Below are 21,059 nucleotides of genomic sequence, written 5' to 3'. Positions count from 1 at the left end.
CAGATAAATAAATTTAAATAATAAAAAAATATTTCCAATTTTAAACCTAAAATTTTGGTTAAAGAAAGACTAATACCAAATCAAAGCAAAACGGAATGCCATGTGGCCCAAGCTGGACTAATACCAAATCAAAGCAAAACGGAATGCCATGTGGCCCACGCTACTTAATCTGGGGATGGATAAATAAGACTTTGAAAAGATTGTCATGTGTGTATGCGTGCTTTGGAAAAAAGATTACACTCCAGTTCATTGAACGAAGTGCATACACCTCGTTGATATTGTTGTTGATAAACTTTCCATTGAAGTAGTTTGGCACAACACTCCAACTTCTCACAGTCCATCTTTTATTCCACCGACACCGACATTTAAGTTGCAGTTCACTTTTCCATTACAACACACATACGTACAATTGCGCTCGCTGGATGTCAAGCACGCCAGTGGCTGAGCTCTACCAGCGCTCGCAGACAAGCATAAGGCAGAACAACAGTAGAGATTCTCTCCAACACTCCTAGGACGGCGTGCAATTAGATCTCACAGACCCAATACATTGAAGATAGCTGAGCAGAGTTGAAGATGAAGCCTAATATTTTGATGGGGAGGTACGCGTTAGGGCGGCTGTTGGGGCAAGGAACGTTTGCCAAGGTTTATTACGCCACAAACCTCAATACCGGCGAGAGCGTTGCAATTAAAACCATGGACAGAGAAAAAATCGTCCAGATCGGCATGACAGGGCAGATTAAACGCGAAATCTCAGTCATGAGACTGGTACGCCACCCCAACATCGTTCGACTCTACGAAGTGATGGCAAGCAAGTCCAAGATTTATTTCGTCATGGAGTATGTTAAACGAGGCGAGCTTTTCAACCAGGTCGTAGACAAGGGGACACTGAAGGAGGAAGAGGCTAGGAAGTATTTTCAACAACTGATAAGCGCGGTGGACTTCTGCCACAGCCGAGGCGTGTACCACCGGGACTTGAAGCCGGAGAACGTGCTATTAGACGACAACGGTGACATGAAGGTCTCTGACTTCGGCCTCAGCGCCCTGCCGGAGCAGTTCAGACAGGACGGCCTTCTCCACACAACGTGCGGCACCCCGGCCTATGTCGCGCCGGAGGTCATTACCAGTAAGGGCTACGGTGGTGCCGAGGCCGACATCTGGTCATGCGGGGTCATACTGTTCGTGCTCCTGGCGGGCTACCTGCCGTTCCAGGGCGCGAATTTGATGGTGATGTATAACAAGATTTGCAAGGGAGACTACAAGTGCGCGCCCTGGTTTTCCTCCGAAGTCCGCCGGCTCGTCCTCCGGCTGTTGGAACCTAATCCCCAGACGAGGATCACCGTACCGCAGCTCATGGAGGACCCCTGGTTCCGCCGGGGTTTGAAGCGCCCGCAGGCCGACGATGATGTCGATGGCGGCCTCCTAGATGACGTGGACTCTGTTTTTTGCGTCCCTAAGCCGTCATGTCTGAACGCCTTCGACATTATCTCCCTGTCGCCGGGGTTCAATCTATCTGGGCTATTCACGGACGAGGTCGTGAAGGAGGAGTCGCGGTTCACCTCGACTCAGCCGGCATCGAGCATAGTGTCTACGCTGGAGGAGATTGCCAGGCTTTTTCTGTTCAGCTTTAAGAAGTCAAAGGACTGTAAAGTGAAGTTGCGCCGGGGGTCGGAGCTGGGCCGGAAGGGGCATTTGTGTATTGATGTTGAGATTTTCGAAGTCACTCCCTCCCTTTTCATGGTGGAGCTTAGGAAAACCAGCGGCGATACATTGGAGTACAGTAAATTCTGCAGCCAAGATCTGAGGCCCGGTCTCAAAGACATCGTGTGGATATGGGACGACTAACACTTAATACGAGGAATTGTATATATTCACTGTGTATACTTCACCATCATTATTCAGCTTATTATTTTTTTTTTGTTCTGTTGGAGTTATACGGCAACCCTTATTTTGTTTGCGGATTCTTGTAACATGTTTACGTGGTTGTTTGGGCCACTTTTCCATCTCCGAGACGGACGTTTCCATTCCTTATCGGAATGGTTTATAATAAGAAAACTTTTGCAGCGGAAAATCTTTAATCAATGTGTATTAATCTGAACTCTGACATGGTCCCTGCGCTGCACATTTGTCATTGTCTCTGCGCCACCTAGTGGGGAGCTCCGGGGCGTTGGATTCAATTCAAGTTACCCGGCTACACCGACCCTGTGCAAAGCAACAAATGTACAACGAATTGGTTGTCAAGTTATCTTTTTACAGTTGGAAAATTTATTATAATTAAGTTGACAAATCAGTTTATTTTGTGCAAAGGAACAAATGTACAGTAAAGTTATTTTTTAGTGCAGAAATTAGTTATCAAACTTGTGATTCTAATACCGTCAGAAAAGACTTTCAAAAAATCGCATTATAAACTATTTCATTATAAATTTAAAATTTTACGAATTTCAATATTAGAAAATCCAAAAACTCACATTAAAGACAACTCCATCTCTAACTACTTAAAATCATGCATAATAAATTTAGCATGAATTGGAGCATGGAATGTCCTCATCAAACGTTGTATATAAAAAAAATTTATCTCCTTTGTCACCATCCAAATGAGTGAATGTAAAACTCCATGGCCACATTAAAATTATGGATAACAAAAATTTAACATGAATTGGAGCATGGAATGTCCTCATCAAGCGTTGTATATAATTTTTTTTTTATCTCCTTTGTCACCAGCCATATGAGTGAAAAATATATATTCTAATTTAATTTTTTTGAAGTGATGATTGCAACACTCTTACTGACTGCATTTACATAAAGTAAATTAGAGATTTTTAAATTACTTTTAATGACTCGAATTTTTATTTAAAAATTTAAAAATTATTAATATTAATTTAGCGAAAAGTCAGAATTAAATTTAAAATTATAAATATTAGTTTTATCAATAAATTTAATCGTTATTAATATTGTGATGGCGGTTAATTCTTATTTTTGAAATATTTATTATATTTAAAAAAATTATTAATTTTAAAAGTAATATTATTTTCAATATTAATTTTTATCATTTTTTTTTTTTTCCCAATTTTTATTGTTGTTTCTACACATCTATAAAATAAAAAACAATGTATACTATAATTATAATATATATATATATATATATATAGAAGAGGGGATGAGGGAGACTTTATTGGGAAGACAGAGTGCGAAGGCGAATACGGATGAGATCTCGTGTATGCAGTACCGTGCTGCAACTGGCAGAATAGGGCAGGAACACGTAGACTGTCTGGCCTGGGAGGACTACTCTACCATACCCCTTGTATTAGCTTACCGTAACAAGGGTTTTTACTTTTTTACTGTGTCGTTTTACCGATACACTCCGCGCCCAACATTTAGGCTCCGGTCACCTTTGCCTGCTCTTCCTGCTACTATCTCGGTGGTTAACCACAGGCAGCTGGCGATTTGTGCCCCCCGACAGCTATGGACCTCGATCTTGTTGACTACTCGGAGGAACCGCTGGTGGAGGGCTCTATCTGGATGACCCCGCATTCAACCAAGGAAGGCTCGACTCCGTTTAGCTGCGAGCTGAACGAAGCTATTGCTGGCTTACCTCCGTTCTCGGGGCCTTCGAACCATCCGGTGATCCTGCCGGATGACCCCCCGACCTGGTCGTCCCTTTCCACTCCCCCGCCGTCACCTTCCTCGTTAGGGTTTGCCTCCGGTTGCCTTAACCCTAACCCTACGGAGACTAGTGCTGGTCTTACCTCCTTCCCTTCATCTTCTGGTTACACCTTTACACTACCCAGCTCGTCGACTTTTGCAGCCTCTGAGCCCTTGATCACACCGCATCCTCCTGTCCCTCCCTCCGGAAGTTTCTCGAATATCCCTCCCTTATCTGACGCCCTACCATCTGTACCTTCCCCTCCACCTGAGGACCCTCCTATCTTTGGGGACAACTTTTTGCGAGAGGACTCATCTGCGGAAGCGAGGCCTCGCAAGAAATCCAGGTGCTTCAGATCTAAAGCAGAAGACATTATTCTTCGACTCGAGGATGACATACAGCTCGGGGAAACTATGGATATCACTGATAGGGTTTTGGTTGGAAGGATCCGAGGTCGAAACTATTCTGCGGCCCGCTTAAAGTTATGGGCCTCTAAGGTCTGGGGGCAACACTTGGCCAACCTACCCACAGTGCAGACCTTCGTGAGAGGTTGGTTTGCATTCAAGTTTTCCAGGCCTGACCACACGAATTGGGTCTTATCATCATACTGGCATTTTGAACACGTGTCTATCCTCCTGAAGAGATGGACACCTCTTTTTGATCCGGAAACAGAGCAGATAGGGGTTGGCCCAATCTGGATTAGACTACCGAGGCTCCCGCTTCACTTCTGGTCTAAAGATATCTTTTGGTGCATCGGCAACTCTCTCGGCACTTACATGGAGTTCGATAAGTCCTACCTTTCCACAGGCAAGATGGCCTATGCCAGAGTACTGGTGCACATGGACATAAGAGGGGGCCTGCAGGAGCATATCACCATTCAATGGCGGACATACTCTCGGAAACAGCTACTGGATTATGAAGGAGTGCCTTACAGATGTCGACGATGCCACAAGGTTGGCCACGTGTTCAGGGATTTCCCTCTGACTAATAAGGGGGGACAAAGGACATATGAAAAAGATACATGCAATGCAAACCCTCAAGTTTCATCTTAGATTGCTATGGAGGCTGAAGATCAGCCACAGCAGGCTCCTGCAGAGGAGGGAAAGGTGCTCGCGAAAGATGCAAAGAAGAAGCGTAGGAAAGCTCCACTTTGGCCACCCTCTCCACCTCTGACGAGAGCTCAGGCAACTATAGGGGACGCATTTTCCACGGGTATGACAAACCCTCCTCCCTCCCTTGCTTTTACTGCATCTGAATTGCATTGCACTTCTACTTCTCATTTACAAGATAGAGTTTCCGATCCCCCGGAGTGTTACAGGGAAAAGTGTCTACACAGAACTGCTTATCCCACTAACGTGTGATAGTTACCCTAGAAACAAACAAAGCAAAGCTACTTTCGTTTTTCCCTTATGAAGTATAGATGAGAGAAGAATAAAGAAGACCAACCTCTGTCTTGCGCTAATCTCCTGGTTCGATTCCTCTCTCTCTTGATAGTCTTTCGCTACTTGTTCCCTTGCACGCCCAGCTTCACAGAGTACCTGTAAGATCACAGTAGCATAGCACTATACAAGAACATGGATCTATAATCATAAACAATCTAGGATCAGATGTAAATTGACCATACAAATGCATCAAACATAAATGACACAAGAGTATGGAGGAAAACTTGAATAGCTTTTATTGATAAACAAGAAAGAGCCAAGGGGAATTACAACCAGTTTCTCCGACCCAACATCATCCTCTCAGCAAGGAAGCCCCTCTTCACCTCATACAAAGCTTAGATCACACAACAATCTGATGTTGTCTCAAGAAACCAACAGCAATTCTTACAATATGCAAAATTCCAGCCTCTGGATCTCTGGGATGAGGGATCCATATATAGATATCTGTGAGGGAGATGAGTCAGCTTGTGATTTGATTAGTGTCTTCCCTCTAATAGTTCTTGCTTCCACTTGGAGATTAATGATCTCTCACTCATCCTTGGTCGAATTCAGAGAGACAAGTGTCACAGGAGAAGTTTCTGGAAGTTTCCATGCCTCTCCACCTCGCAGAATGACACTGCCATTTGTCACTTCTCACCCATCACACCCCATAGAAGGGCTTTTTGAAATGCAACGCACCCACACAGTGTGTTTAGGTGAGATGCAACGCACTTTGCCTATGGAGCAGCTGAAATGATCCTGTTTTGACCAGTTCTGAGCAGTTTTTCATGGAGAACTTATGGGAGAAGCTGTAATCAGTTGACCTTGTTCCTTTAGGGGTTAGAACAACACTTTTAGGGACTTAGGAGCCCTTGGTTTATGGACATTTCATGCTTGGGGTTGTAGTGCCCAAAAATGTCTATAATAGTTGCCCCCTAAAGCATGAGGTCGTTAATCTTTTTGATGTTGGGTGAAATGCTTTATTATGAGGATCCGAAGTTCTTTCAAGTTGGGAGGAGACCTGTAATAAGATACAATACAATACATTATCTTCATAATATTTTCATGATCTAGCTGAGGCGGGCATTCCCATGCTCAGCTTTATAAATTCATTTTCATGTACATAGGACAGACAATCATCTAAGTGTAGACTAATGATTCTGGTAGAGCCATCATCCCTTTGATTGGATGATTATCTGTGCAGCAATGATGTACATTTGATGTCTTTATTTCCCTGAATATATATCGCAGCCCGGATGGATGAAACTAGATCCGGGGTCTTCAATCTCGTTCGATCTTCACTCAAAGTACAAGTCGATCCATGTGAGAGATGTTCTGGAGTCGAACATGGAAAGACATCGCCTGATTACCAGCCAATGATGTAAGTTGTTAACAGGCGCGAGAGGAATCACCGATAATGATAATGACCCTCAAGGTACTTCAGTACAATTCGCGTGGTGTGAATAAAGGACTTGGCGTCGAACACCACGCAAAATCTTTCGGTCGAAGGTCATTGATGTAAACCTGTCGTCGGAAGTGAGAAACTTTCCATTGAGGCGTGCAAGCTTCAAAGTACTGAATGGGGTGTTCCTAGATCGACTTCTTGGATAATGAGCTGATGTCGACAAGAAGCTATCCATCACAGGAGGGCCTTAATGAATCCCACACCAATGACACAGAACGGAGCAAATGATTTTAATGGAGGTGAAAATGATATGGTGATATAAGGTTCAGGGTGGCGGTCATGAAAGAATGGAGCGTAAATGTATTGTAGTGGGTGAGACACAGGTGAATTCTCTGAATGACTTCTCTTGAACATATCGGCGACACTGACATGATGGATTGGTAGCATTACCCCAAATGTGGATGGTGTGATGGGACCATGGCAATGTGACCGGTGAATGAAACAACCCAACCCGACTTGGATGTGGAGTGAAAGTGTCATGTTCAAGAGCGACTTGCTACCAACAAAGTTTCTTCAAGTTTTCTTCCCAATTTTTCCCCAGTCATTGCTGACCAGTACCTATTTATTTTTGTCAAACTTGAGGAGGATAACATATGCTTGTTCTATAATTTGCCCTTCGGGCAAACCCATCACTATGTTTTAACGAGCCTAGCGATAGTGAAACTCGTTCTCGTCTATAGACAAGTTTATTGCTATTAAGTTTTAACGAGTTTAACGATAAAGATAACTCGGTCCTTTTCAATTTTAGAGAGTCTGAAAAGGAACGTAAAGGAAACTCCAAAATTCCTTTTTCGTCATCTAATCCCTTAAGTCCGAAAAAGTATAAAACAATACAGAAGGGATGAATTTTCGATCCTTTTAACGAACCGAAAAAAACAAGCGCTCGATCTTTTTGTGTAATAATCCCTCAGGTCCAAAAAGATTAAAATTTAGAGGAGGGATAGCACTTCTGGTCCCTTTAACGAGTTGGAGAGGCCAATGGCTCGGCAATCTTTTCATATTTTACGAGTCAGTTGAAAAGAGCTTAAAGGAGACTCGTCTTTTGAGGAACGAGTGATAAAATTGGGTAGTAGCTGATTCCAAGTAAGGTTTGGAATGTTCCAATCATGGTAGTGTTACAAGGATGGCTAGTGAGATCACTCTTCGCAGCTGTTCCTCAAAAGGGTAAACAATCAAATGGAAGTGAATGATCGGCCAATACAGAGTGGAGGTGATTGTGAGAACACGACCAAGGCTTTTAAAGCTTGAAGTACTACATTCACGATGGTTATTTACTGGGAAATAGTTCATTTTTTAATGAGCTTAAACGTGGGGGGAAATATTTGCTCAGGGCTTATGTTTATTTTTTAACGAGCTTGAACTATGTGCTAAAACTGCTCGCGGGTTTATTTTTTTTTTACGAGCTTGAACCCTGCAGTAACACTGCTCGTGGCGGGTTTATTTTTTAACGAGCTTGAACCCTGCAGTAACACTGCTCGTGATAAGTTTGCATGCCCCGAGCATAATAACGCAAATCAAGGTGCATGCCCCCCAAGCTTCATTGCATTCATCTCGGTGGTTGGAATGAAGGTTTACCTTTGAGATCTTCAAAAGACTCGATTTGGAAAGGGAGTCGTTTCATTTTTTAATGAGGTTGACACTGTAAAAGAACTATCCTCAGAATCCACTGTGTTTACAGTATTTGATAGAAAATCAAAAGTTGAAGGATGATTAAGGTCATTGATGAGCCCCAATTTTTGGTACAATTTGGGCTCATTTGGCCTACTTGCTCTGCTCAAACCATTCATTTTTTATTGCTTATGCATTCATTTCTTGGTTTATTCGTGTTGTTTGTAGGAAGAAGGGTAGGCATTCTATCTACGTGACTAATACATGATGATTTCAGGGTTTTGGCATTAAAAGGGAGCAAAGACCACGAGAAAGGAGACAAGGAGACAATAAGGTGGCACTGCTGGTTTTTAGGAGAGGATGTCCACAGTCTTGGGGACCTTCCTCGTGATTCCCACCATAGCTCCGAGCTCCAACCAATCTCCCCACCGAGCTTAGAGGCAGCCAACTGTTCTACAGGAACAGCAGTTACAACTGTTCTACAGGAACAGCAGTTACAACTGTCCTACAGGATCAACAGTTTAACCTTCAGTTGGACAGCCGAGCTCCACAAATCAAGGAAACCTGTTGGACTATCATTTTGCATAAATACTGAGGCCGTAGCCTTGGATAGAAGCTTTTTGAACTTTTGTATTGCTCTTGTAATTTGGAAGTACGAGCTACAGCTCGGTGTTTTGTTCCTTTTGTAAGCCAGTTTTGGCATGACATCAGATTTTCGTTTATGAATAAAGGCAGGCAGATTTTGATCTCATTCTGAGTTTCTAAGGGAGCTATAGCTCTCAGGTTAGGGCCCAACCTGAGAGCAATAGATCTCCTCGGTGTTGTAATGTTGTTTGCATTTCGTTCCAACACTTTGATTTTTTACTTTGACATGCAATTTGAATTTACAGTCTGTTAATTTAGTCTTTTTCATGAGATTGAATAGGATTAGTTCATGGTGAACTTGCTTTCAGTTGCTTAGATTCGATAGGAGGATAGTTATAATTTATTGGAGCTCCAGAAAAAGGTTGTTAAGGCTCACTGCCATCTCTGCTAGGGATTGGGGTGCAGTCCATAACCAACCACCAAAAAGAAACGCAGTTCTTCTCACTTCCATGCAAGCTGCAACATAGACATTTTCGTTGAAGATCCATCCATGCACTTTTGATATTGAACCATACTTCTACATTCCACTTCCATGCACGAGTTTCCTTTCTTGGTTTTCCATTGTTGTTCATAGGTTTCATGGCACAGTTATCATAGGTTAATGAATTCTCGTTTTTGGTGCATAAGTCATTTGTTTCATTTACACTGCTCCATAGCATTCCACTTCCTTCTTCTTCTTCTTGATCTCTCCTCAAGTCACCCACTCGGCCTCTGTCCAGCTCATTTATCCTCCAACTCATCTATTGCCACGTAGCTTCATTTACTTAACCTTTCGTTGATCTCATCCTTCCAAGCCATCAAACCACTGCATGCACTCTTCCTCCATCTGACTTCTCTGCTCCTGAGCCATCACCAGCTCCATCTCCATCTCACCTATCCTCCCACACCACTCCAACACTTCACCATCTCCCAAACTTCCACGGCCAAACATCCTGTAGAATTGCACAGACTTCCTATAGAAATCCCCGAGTTTCCTGTAGGATCCCCTGCAGACTTCCTGTAGAAACCTGCAAACTCGGTTGCTGAGCATCCGAACGTGGTAGACTTCTGTGGACTGATGCTAGAGACCCTCTGGGACCTCCCCTAGCCATCCTGACCTTGCCCTTGCTTTCCTTCCATTCCAACCGCTCCTGCACAACCAAACCCTAATCAAAAGCATCATCACAATAAATCCAACCACTTAATGAAAAAATACAAAAACATGTCTTTTCAGATGCAAGTAGCTTAGATGCATGTATTTCAGTTCATTGCAAGTAATGGCATTATTGGTAGTGGTTTCATTCACAGTTTTGCATTGTAAGGGTCTAGCTAGTCAAATTAGGGTTTACTAGGGTTTTCATGCTTTGTTGGCTTTCAGTTTCTTTTTTTTGCAAATAGACTAGTCTCCTTTGAGTTAGCTTTCGTCCATCATTCATAAAGCTTCTTCTGTGAGCATATAGAAGTTGGCTTGAGCCCTAGCGGACTTGTGCCAGCTGACCAAGTGACAGCTGCGACAAGAGCTAGTACTTGTGCATACAGCACCGTCGCTTCCAAGTTTGTACGAACTACCAGGTTGATAAAATTAGAGATAGGAAGCTCCAGGAGTTGTAGCATTATTGCTACAATAATAGAGCCCACCATCTTTTTGGCGCCGTTGCCGGGGAAGCGTCAGAGTATTAGTAATTGTTGCTTTTCTTCTACTTTCTTACTCTTGCCTTCTGCTAAGTAGTTTACTTCATTTCCATTCTGCAAAAGTAGCATAGACATTTCCTGCTTTCATAGATTAGCATTTCCTGCTTTCATAGATTAGCATTTCCTTTCTGCAAGAGTAGACTAGCATTTCCATTCTTGCAATTTCATTTGAGCAAAGTAGATTAGTTCTTTCCTGCTTTCAGTTTAATTCTGCATCTTTCATAGTTAGTTGTAGATCAATCTGTCTCAGTTTTGCAGGTACCAAAAGAAAAGCAAAGCAAAAACAATCAAAAGAAAAAGAAAGTCTTTTCCATTTCATGCCTCGTAGGAACCGAGATAGATCAGGCAAATTCCTACCAAACACCCCCACCACATCACTGAGTCACCCTTCTCTCTTCTTTGGTGACAGTGACCCAAAAGAACCTATAGGTGAACATCCTGAAATATACAAAGATCCTATAGTAGAAGAAGAGTTAGAGACTACTCCATCTGAAGCTATGGCTGACAATAGAAGAGAAGATGAGAGAATAGAAGGTGCCTTCCCCATCCGAGAGACCAATGGAGAGATGAAAATGAAGAACATTAGCCCATCCGCCTTACCTCACTTCCATGCGCTGACCACTGAAGATCCAGATACCTTCCTGTTTGAGTTTGTTGTCCTTTGTAGAACCTATGATTATACTGAAGATGAGCAAAAGCTGAAACTTTTCCCTTCCACTCTTAAGGATGCAGCATTACACTGGTTCATGGGCTTACCTGGGAATAGTATCACCACTTGGGCTCAGATGCAGCAAGCTTTCAATACCAAGTACCAGGATTACTGTAGGTCCAAGGAAAAAAAGGGGGAAATCTTTCGGATGACCATGGGAAATGATGAGTCCTTAGAGGACTATGAGGAGAGGTTCCAACTAAGCTATAAGCGGGCCAGGTGCACACTTGACCCCGAATCCCTCAAGTTGGTCCTGCTCCGAGGAGTCCCTGAAGACCTCTTAGATACCCTTCACATGTTAGCTGGGGGGGACATTTACCAACTGCCTTATGAGGACATCAAGACTGTGTTTAGAAACCACTCCAAGGCAGCTCGGAAACGAGGTAGAGGAAACCACCTCTCAACTAGTGTCCCTTTCTCCAAACATGAGCTTGCAAATCAATTAGAAGATCTTAAGAGTGAGGTGAGACAGACCATTGCCATGCAGCTTGACACATTCAAGATTTAGCAAAAGAAAGAAGAAGCTGAGAGAGCCTTGGTTGTCTTCTGCCCTAGGTGCACAAGGAGACACCCTAAGAACGAATGTCCATTGCATTCGGTCGAAGTGTGTTTCGTTTGTAAGGAGGACCATCCCACAAATCAGTGTCCAACCTTACCTGGGTTTAAAGCCATGTACCAAGGGGCATAAGCTCCCACAGAGCCTCTCTATTACCTCAACCAAAGGAGGCCACAGGGATCTAGACCTTATCAGCAGGGGATGCAAGGGGCATCTCAAGCTTATTACAGCCCCAACCAATCAACTCCTATGCCTTCCTGGGGTCCCCCTGCTCATCCTTCATGGTCCATGCCTCCTCCATGGTCTTATCCACCTCAGTACCCCACTCAACCTACTTCTCATTCATATCACTCACATGCCCAGCCACAGCCTCAATGGAATGCACCTCAGTCGGGGTGGAGGCCCCAATACAACACTCCTCCTGCCATCTTGCCTCCACCACCAGTTCAACCTCAGCCATTACCTCCTGCTCCTCCAAGGCAACCTCAAATGCCTGCTCAACCGAACCTGAACCCCAACAATAGACAGGCCCAACAGGTATACACTGGGGAAACCTCATGCCCTACCTATGCTGTGGAGATCCAGGAGATCAATCTTCGATCTGGAAAGACTCTACCAGATCGCCAACCTCCTCCCCCAGAGGATGAGGAAGATAAACAGGAAAGTTAACCAAAGGCTATTCCACCCTTTCCTGAGAGACTAACAGCCACCACACAACCCAACCCAGAGGAGGATGAGCTTCTGGGTGAGCTCAAGCAGTTGTGTGTAAAAATACCACTTCTCCAAGCCATCAAGGATGTGCCAATATACAACAAATTGGTTAAGGAGAAGTGTTTCAAACACCCAGGCAGACGGAAGAAAGATGCTTCAACTATCAATGTCATAGGACAACTGTCTGACCTTATGTTAGGACAAGTCATCTGCCCAAAGTACCTAGATCCTGGAAGTCCTGTAGTAGATGTTCACATCAATGGCACCATTATACCTCACACCTTGATTGATCTGGGGGCTGCCATTAATGTGATGACCAGGGATACCATGCTTAAGCTTAATCTTCAGGGTTCCTTGAGGAAGACCTCGACAGTGCTGCAATTAACAGATCGCTCCACCGTGACTCCCGAAGGGATTGTGGAGGATGTCTTGGTCTCTATTGACTCTTGGGAGTACCCTGCAGACTTCCTGGTTCTGCAACCAAAGGCCAAGCTTACTGGATATCCTCTCATTTTGGGAAGGCCTTGGTTAGCTACTGCAGATGCTTACATAAGTTGTCGTGCAAGAAACATGACCATAAAAAATGGTCCCATGTCCAAGCAGCTAGTCCTATACCCTCCTGCCCAACCCTCCTTAGAGCATGACTTACCACTCTGGTTGGAAGAAGGAGAGGAAGACGAGGTGTACTCAGCACCTCTGTGCACCTTAGATACCACTAGAAGAGACCCCCCAACCGAGGATGACTTGATCGAGACCTTGATCCAGAATCCACCTTCCAGTGCACTACCCTTAGAGAAATTGGTGGAGGATGCCCAAGCCAACACCTTAGTGGATCTTTGTACAACCAACCCTGTTACTCCCAGAGTCAAGAATGTGGAGTTCGGCCCTGAGAAAGCATTGAAGATCAGCTCCTCCCTATCTCCTTCCCAGGAAAAGGAGCTGTGTAGTCTGTTGGCCAACCACCTAGATGCTTTTGCTTGGAGCTATAAGGAAATGAAAGGAGTCCATCCTTCGGTCTGTACCCATCATATATACATCAAAGAGGATTGTAAACCAATTAGGCAACCTCAGAGGAGAATGAATCCAGCCCTTAAGGACATTGTCAAGGAAGAATTGCAAAAACTGTTGGATGCCGGGTTCATCTACCCCATCTCAGATAGTGAATGGGTGTCCCCTCTAGTGTTGGTTCCCAAGAAAAATGGGAAATGGAGGATCTGTGTGGACTACCAAGAATTGAACAAAGCTACCAAGAAGGACCATTTCCCTCTACCTTTCATAGATCAAGTGTTGGATGGACTGGCAGGAAAGAAGTTCTTCTCTTTCCTGGATGGGTTTAGCGGGTACAACCAAATCCAAATCAGCCCGGAAGACCAAGATAAGACCACCTTCACTTGTCCTTGGGGTACCTTTGCCTATTGAGTCCTTCCCTTTGGGCTATGCAATGCTCCTGCTACCTTTCAGAGAGCTGTCTTGAGCATCTTCTCGGAGCTGTTCCATGATGCGGTTGAAATCTATATGGATGACTTTACTCCTTATGGGGCCAACTTCCAGGAAGCATTGACCAACCTGGGAAAATTCCTAACCAAATGCACCGAGATGAACTTGTCCCTTAGTCCTGAAAAATGTGAATTCCTAATGACTGAAGGGACCGTGCTAGGCCATACCATTTCTTGCCAAGGGTTGCAGGTGGATCCTAACAAAATTGCTCTCATCAAGAGGGTTCCACCTCCTCAAAAGGTAAGGGATGTCCGGAGTTTCTTGGGATTAGCAGGATACTACCAGAGATTCATTAAAGATTTCAGCAAGCTAGCCTCGCCATTGTTTGGCATGTTGGCAAAAGATGTGGAGTTTAATTGGACTGACGATTGTCAGAGGGCTTTAAATGAATTGAAGGACAAGTTGGTGTCAGCCCCAATCTTGAGAGGTCCAAACTGGGCCCTACCTTTCCACATCCACACTGATGCCTCGAACAAAGCCATAGGTGCAGCTTTAGGACAAGTTGAGCAAAAACTTCCATATGCCATTTACTTTGTTAGCAAAAACTTGTCCAAAGCTGAGCTGAATTACACTGTAACCGAGAAAGAATTCTTGGCTGTGGTCCATGCATTGAACAAGTTCCGACATTATATTACTGGTTACCAGACCTTTGTACATACTGACCATGCTGCAATTAGATATTTAATGAATAAACCAGATGTGAATGCTCGTATTATTAGATGGTTACTTTTATTGCAGCAGTTTGATTTGACCATTGTTGACAAACCAGGTGGAGAGAAAATGTTGTTGCTGACTTTTTATCTAGATTGGATTTGTCTGCAGATGAGGATGGAACAGTGGATGACCAGATGCCCGATGAACATCTGTTTGCTATTTCAGTACTCTCTCCATGGTTTGCTGATATAGCAAACTATCTTGTTTCAGCACAGTTCCCTCCACACCTATCTTCCAGAGAGAAGAGCAGAATCATCAGAAAAAGTGCCTCATTTACTTGGATCGGGGGCAATCTGTTCAAGCTTGGCCCCGATCAGATCTTAAGGCGTTGTGTAAGGGAGGAGGAAGTCTTTGATATCCTCCTCACTTGTCATGATGGGCCTTGTGGAGGACATTTTGCAGCAAAGAGAACTGCCTTCAAAATCCTGCAGGCAGGCTACTATTGGCCCACACTTCATCAAGATGTCAGAAGATATGTCAGTCAGTGTGACCAATGCCAAAGAATGGGGAAACCGACCCAAAGGGATGAGATGCCTCTCCAACCTCAAGTGACTCTTGAGCCATTTGAGAAGTGGGGCATGGACTTTGTGGGCCCAATCAACCCCTCTTCGAGGCAAAGGACTTACATCATTGTGTGTACTGACTATTTGACAAAGTGGGCAGAGACCAAAGCAATCAAAGCAGCAACAGAAGAAAAGGTGGCCGAGTTCCTAAGAGAAAACATCTTCTATAAGTTTGGCTATCCAAGAGAGCTGGTCACCGATCAAGGGAGCCAGTTCACCTCCAACCTGGTTGAAGATCTACTAGCTCATCACAAGATCAAGCATAGGACTTCCACCCCTTATCACCCTCAAGAAAATGGGCAGGTGGAAGTCACCAATAGAGCATTAGAAGGGATCTTGACTAAGGTGGTGAGCAGCAGCAGAAAGGACTGGGCAGATCGCCTGGTTGAAGCCACATGGGCTTACAACACCACTTGGAAGACCACCACCAGCTTCACACCGTATGAGCTGGTCTATGGGAAGAGAGCTTTGATGTCCATTGAGTTTGAATACAACACTTTGAGGATGGCAGCTCAGCTGGACCTAGATCTCAGCCATGCACAACAAGAAAGGCTACTGCAGCTGAATGGCCTGGATGAGCACCGAATGCAGGCCCTCCTTCACTCAGAAGTGGTTCAACTTCAGAGAAAGGTGTGGCATGACCAACATCTCCATGACAAGCAATTTCAGCCGGGAGATTGGGCTTTGTTGTATGACTCCAGATACAAAGATTTCAAGGGGAAGCTGAGAACCAGATGGCTAGGACCATATGCAGTGGAGAAATGCCATGACAATGGATCTGTCCTCATTCGAACCATTGATGAGGAAGCCATTCCCATGCTTGTCAATGGGCATCGATTGAAGATCTACAGGAGACCTCTCTCAAGACAAGAGTTCATCAAAACTATGGAGAAATCTGTATTGGTCCTAGAGAGGGGTTCTGCCTCTGCTTCTGGCATACCCTGAGGGATATGAAAAAAAAAAAAAAAAAAAAAAAAAAAAAGGAAAAAAATAATAATAAAGATCCTTGGGTGAAAACCTCTCTGAGGCACCCAAGGCAGGTGGTAGGGGTGAAAACCTCATTGAGGCGCCCCTATTGTCTTTCAAAAAAAAAAAAGAGAAAAGGTTTGAAAAAGATCCTTGAGTGAAAACCTCTCTGAGGCGCTCAGGGCAGATGGCACGGGTGAAAACCTCTTTGAGGCGCCCCTGTTATCTTTCAAAAAAAAAAGAGAAAAAAGAAAAAAAGAAAAAACAATAAGCAAAATATGGTAAAATTGCATGCAGGTTGTTGATGTTCTATGGAGGAGAGGAAACCCTTCAACTCAAAGCTAAGGGCCCTTATCATGCTGTCAAGGAACCTCACCAGCACCTCCTCCAAGGGTACCCATGTTTTTTTCAAGGTATGTGCAATTTTATCATGGTTTGAATCCTCTACAGGAAGATGCAGTCTTTCAACAGGAAGATGCAGTCTTTCTACAGGAAGATGCAGTCTTTCTATAGGAAGGCGCGGATTTTCTACAGGAAAGTTCAGACTTTCTACAGTAAGGCCGAACTTTCTACAGGAAGCTCTATGTTCTACAGGAAACTTCCTGTAGAAGTTTGGGACGGCCCAGAATTCATTTTAAAAGGAGATTTAGCGACTATGGATTGGTTTGGATGCATGCAAGCCTCTGCTGGCACCCTTGCACATTGCTGTCACCTTGCTCCACCATCCTTGTCGACATGCGACCAAGTTCCCTGCACCAACAAAGAAGATCGATGAGTTCTCGCGGGAAAAGCCATTTTCGAAGATAAACAAATGCTGAGATCTCATACCACAGGCATCAAAAGCTCCGGGAACGTGATTGAAAGGCCAGATCCTCCGTCGTGCAGCATGCACCCAAGGAGGAAGAACTGTTACGAGACACCTCGTGGGAATCCTGTAACAGTTCAACCTGCTCGAGTGGATACCATTCACAGCTCCGCCATCTGCAACGAAACGCGGGCGCATGCAACCAAAGCATCCACTCCATCGTTGGCAGCCTGTAACCACGAGCCTCCGGGTCTGTGTAAGTCGCATGCAGCAGGTATATCCACTCACCATCGTCCAAGAACTAGAAAAATCGTGTGCAGCCATGCAGGTAAGTGTCTCAACCCTTCCTTCCATCAAATCGCATGAATTTTACTTTGAATTGTTTGCATGGCGTAAAAGTGAATGGTTGAGCGGCCGTATGGCCAGTCGACTGGCCACGTTGGCTAGTTATGATGTAATTGGATGATTGGGTGGTGGCCGCGACAAAGAGAATGTGCGGCACGCACGTGAGAACACTCCCATCGGAAGCAAGAGTTTAACAGGAAAAGGCGGCGGTAAATCTGTGGGAATGGATGCGGCAGCAAGTGAATACACAGGCGAATGATGGATGACGTCGCCCAACGGTCCGGCGGGGACAGCTCACCCCCCGCGCCATGGATTGCGCCGATTCAAAATCTAATCGGCTAGATCATGCGCATGCATTTATCAACCACCACTTCAAACTCGGGTGGCTATTCTGATCTCCTCTGCACTTTGATACGCCGAGCTGTTGGCTACCAGAACGCCGGTGAAGCACACCTTGAGCGCGGGCCAACTACAGTCCTCCCCGAGAATTGTGCACTGCTCCTACAGGAACATAGTTTCTACAGGAACGCAGTTCTACAGGAACGCAGTCTCTACAGGAACGCAGTCTTCTACAGGGAAGCGGGTGCCTCACGGAAAAAAGGTGGCCAATCAAAGAGGTAACCCTGACCTCTTCATGCAACTGGTTAGTAAAAGTGGCAAGACCATCGTCCACAGTCTGGTCATAAAGATATTGGTGGAATTGTTGTTTCCTGTGCCTATGCTGTCGTTCTACAGGATGTCAGTATAAGTAGACTGTGTTGAATTTTGTGGATTATGTGCATGCTCTGTCTTAATAAACCAAATCTCTTTTGCATTTGCCACCTTTAATTAAAACAACCATGTTCGTCATGCCGGGTGGGTTTATAAGACGGGAACCCACTGATTCAACCAAATTAAAGGAAAACCCGGTAGTGGTAGAGCTCTTCACCAGAGCACAATGGATGCCTTTTTGTGATAAGCTGCAGGGTTACGATGATGAAGTGGCCGAAGAATTCTTGCAGGCTCTGAAGCCTAAATCCCAGACACTGGCCACAGTGAACTTCAGAGGTCTGAGCCTCAAGCTCACCCCACAACATATCAGCCGGATCACAGAACTTCCTATGGGTTTTTCGTGGGATAAGGAAGAAAGAAAGCTGAGCCAGCAGGCAAAGAAATAATTCTTTCCACTTGAGGAAGAATTCTCGGAGGACAAAAATGGGGTGCGAAGAACGAGCCTGTTGCCACCTTGGAATGAAGTCAGTTTGCAAATCATGAAATATATCACCTGTGAAGGCCGTTTTAGCATCGTGTATGCATATCACTTTCGGCTGCTCACTGAATTGAGGCACCGAATTGACCTTCCTGTAGAACAAAAACTGAGCATCCCTTATTACCTACTGCAGTCTCTAATGGAGTGTGCCACAAAGCTGAAAGAGGGCATACCAGATCAGATAGCCCACCATGGGTTGATCAAGCTTCTTGTGGAGGATGCGCTGCATTCATATAAGGTTCCCCTCTCATGGGAATCCTTCCGGAATTTGACAAAAGATGGGGACATTAAAATGTTGATCGAAGAAACGGGTTCCTCCAGCGGTGAGGAACAAGAAGCAGTGGTCGAGGGACAGAGAGACGAAGGCCAGAAGACCCCGACCACAGTACAGAAGAAAGAACAAAGGAAGAAGCATGAGGAAAAGGAGGACAAAGAAAAAGGTGGCACACCTATCTTGTCAGCAAGAGAAAAGAGGATGAAGAGCAGAATGGACAAGGATGAGGTGGTCCACGTCAGCCCAAGTACCTCAACAGCACCTGCAACCAAAGCAAAAAGCAGAACTCAGGCAGGCAAGCAAGCAGAGGTGGAGACACCTATGTCTACAGGAAAGCAGAAACAGGCTTCTACGGGAAGCCCGAAAACAAAAACAAAGGCTTCTACAGGAAGCCCGAAGATCATTGAGAAGCAGGCTTCTACAGGAAGCCCAAAAACAAAGACAAAGGCTTCTACAAGAAGCCCGAAATTTGTTGAAAAACAGGCTTCTACAGGAAGCCCAAAAACAGAGACAAGGGCTTCTACAGGAAGCCCGAAATTGGAAAAAGGGGCTTCTACAGGAAGCCCGAAAGTCATTGAGAAACAGGCTCCTACAGGAAGCCTGAAGACAGAGAAAGGGCCTTCTACAGGAAGCCCGAAGACTACCAAAGCAGGGGCTTCTACAGGAAGCCCGGGAGTGGCTAAAGTCGGGTCTTCTACAGGAAGCCCAAAATCGGGAAAGAAAGAATCTTCTACAGGAGGCCCGGAAGTGGGCAAAGCAGGGTCTTCTACAGGAAGCCTGAAATCTGAAAAGGAGGGGCCCTCTACAAGGAGCTATGAGAGAGTAAAACGCAAGAAAGAGAAGGCTGGTATTCTGGAAAAGGAGGCAGCAGCGGCGCTGGCCGCCCTCAGTACACCTCCCAAGCCGAAGGAGAAGAGAGAGAGGGAGACCCCTCTACCATCTGAAGACAAGAGAAGCAAGAGGATAAACACGGGCAAGCCACAGCCTCCACCTAGCAGCCAAACCATTTTAGGGGATGTCCCTACTTCACCCAATGCAAGAACCCCCTCTAAAACATCAGCCACCCCAAAGAAGGGAAGCCCAAAAATAAATTCCTGGACACGAAAAATAGGCCAATCGCCTTCCGAAGCCCGGCTCAAGGAAATGGGAAAGGGGGAAGAAGCACCACCTTCATCACCACCAAGGGCAGAAAAGGCAGGGCCACCAAAAACAGGAAAGGAAAAGCATGCTCTGGGCTCTAGTTCTCGGCCAAAGACGAGGAGCCAGGGCAAAGTTGATCAAGGATGAGCAAATAGTTTAGCTGGGGGGTGATGATGAGCCCCAATTTTTGGTACAATTTGGGCTCATTTGGCCTACTTGCTCTGCTCAAACCATTCATTTTTTATTGCTTATGCATTCATTTCTTGGTTTATTCATGTTGTTTGTAGGAAGAAGGGTAGGCATTCTATCTACGTGACTAATACATGATGATTTCAAGGTTTTGGCATTAAAAGGGAGCAAAGACCACGAGAAAGGAGACAATGAGACAATAAGGTGGCACTGCTGGTTTTTAGGAGAGGATGTCCACAGTCTTGGGGACCTTCCTCGTGATTCCCACCATAGCTCCGAGCTCCAACCAATCTCCCCACCGAGCTTAGAGGCAGCCCACTGTTCTACAGGAACAGTAGTTACAATTGTTCTACAGGAACAGCAGTTACAACTGTCCTACAGGATCAACAGTTTAACCTTCAGTTGGACAGCCGAGCTCCACAAATCAAGGAAACCTGTTGGACTATCATTTTGCATAAATACTGAGGCCGTAGCCTTGGATAGAGGCTTTTTGAACTTTTGTATTGCTCTTGTAATTTGGAAGTACGAGCTACAGCTCGGTGTTTTGTTCCTTTTGTAAGCCAATTTTGGCATGACATCAGATTTTCATTTATGAATAAAGGCAGGCAGATTTTGATCTCATTCTGAGTTTCTAAGGGAGCTATAGCTCTCAGGTTAGGGCCCAACCTAAGATCAATAGATCTCCTCGGTGTTGTAATGTTGTTTGCATTTCGTTCCAACACTTTGAGTTTTTACTTTGACATGCAATTTGAATTTACAGTCTGTTAATTTAGTCTTTTTCATGAGATTGAATAGGATTAGTTCATGGTGAATTTGATTTCAGTTGCTTAGATTCGATAGGAGGATAGTTATAATTTATTGGAGCTCCAGAAAAAGGTTGTTAAGGCTCAC

The 21,059-nt window shown here is 44.8% G+C and overlaps 1 protein-coding gene across 1 annotated transcript; it reads left to right on the top strand.

Moving 5' to 3' along the window:
• Positions 1 to 373: 373 nt before the first annotated feature.
• LOC149243187 (CBL-interacting protein kinase 5-like) lies at positions 374 to 1,923 on the top strand. Its single transcript, XM_089367772.1, has one exon. It carries the CDS (start codon positions 574 to 576, stop codon positions 1,840 to 1,842), a length of 1,269 nt encoding a protein of 422 aa, XP_089223898.1. The 5' UTR covers positions 374 to 573; the 3' UTR covers positions 1,843 to 1,923.
• Positions 1,924 to 21,059: the final 19,136 nt, after the last annotated feature.

The sequence above is a fragment of the Pinus tabuliformis genome, chromosome 8, assembly GCF_031772625.1.
Source record: "Pinus tabuliformis cultivar Carrire ecotype Pingquan chromosome 8, CPIR1, whole genome shotgun sequence".
NCBI classification, from domain to species: Eukaryota; Viridiplantae; Streptophyta; class Pinopsida; order Pinales; family Pinaceae; genus Pinus; species Pinus tabuliformis.
Note: the sequence above shows the minus strand (reverse complement) of the source record. Positions and strands in the feature narration are given on the sequence as shown.

What these genes read in the sequence shown, in the direction of transcription:
- LOC149243187 (XM_089367772.1), top strand. Translation starts at nt 574, where the DNA reads ATGAAGCCTAATATTTTGATGGGGAGGTACGCGTTAGGGCGGCTGTTG.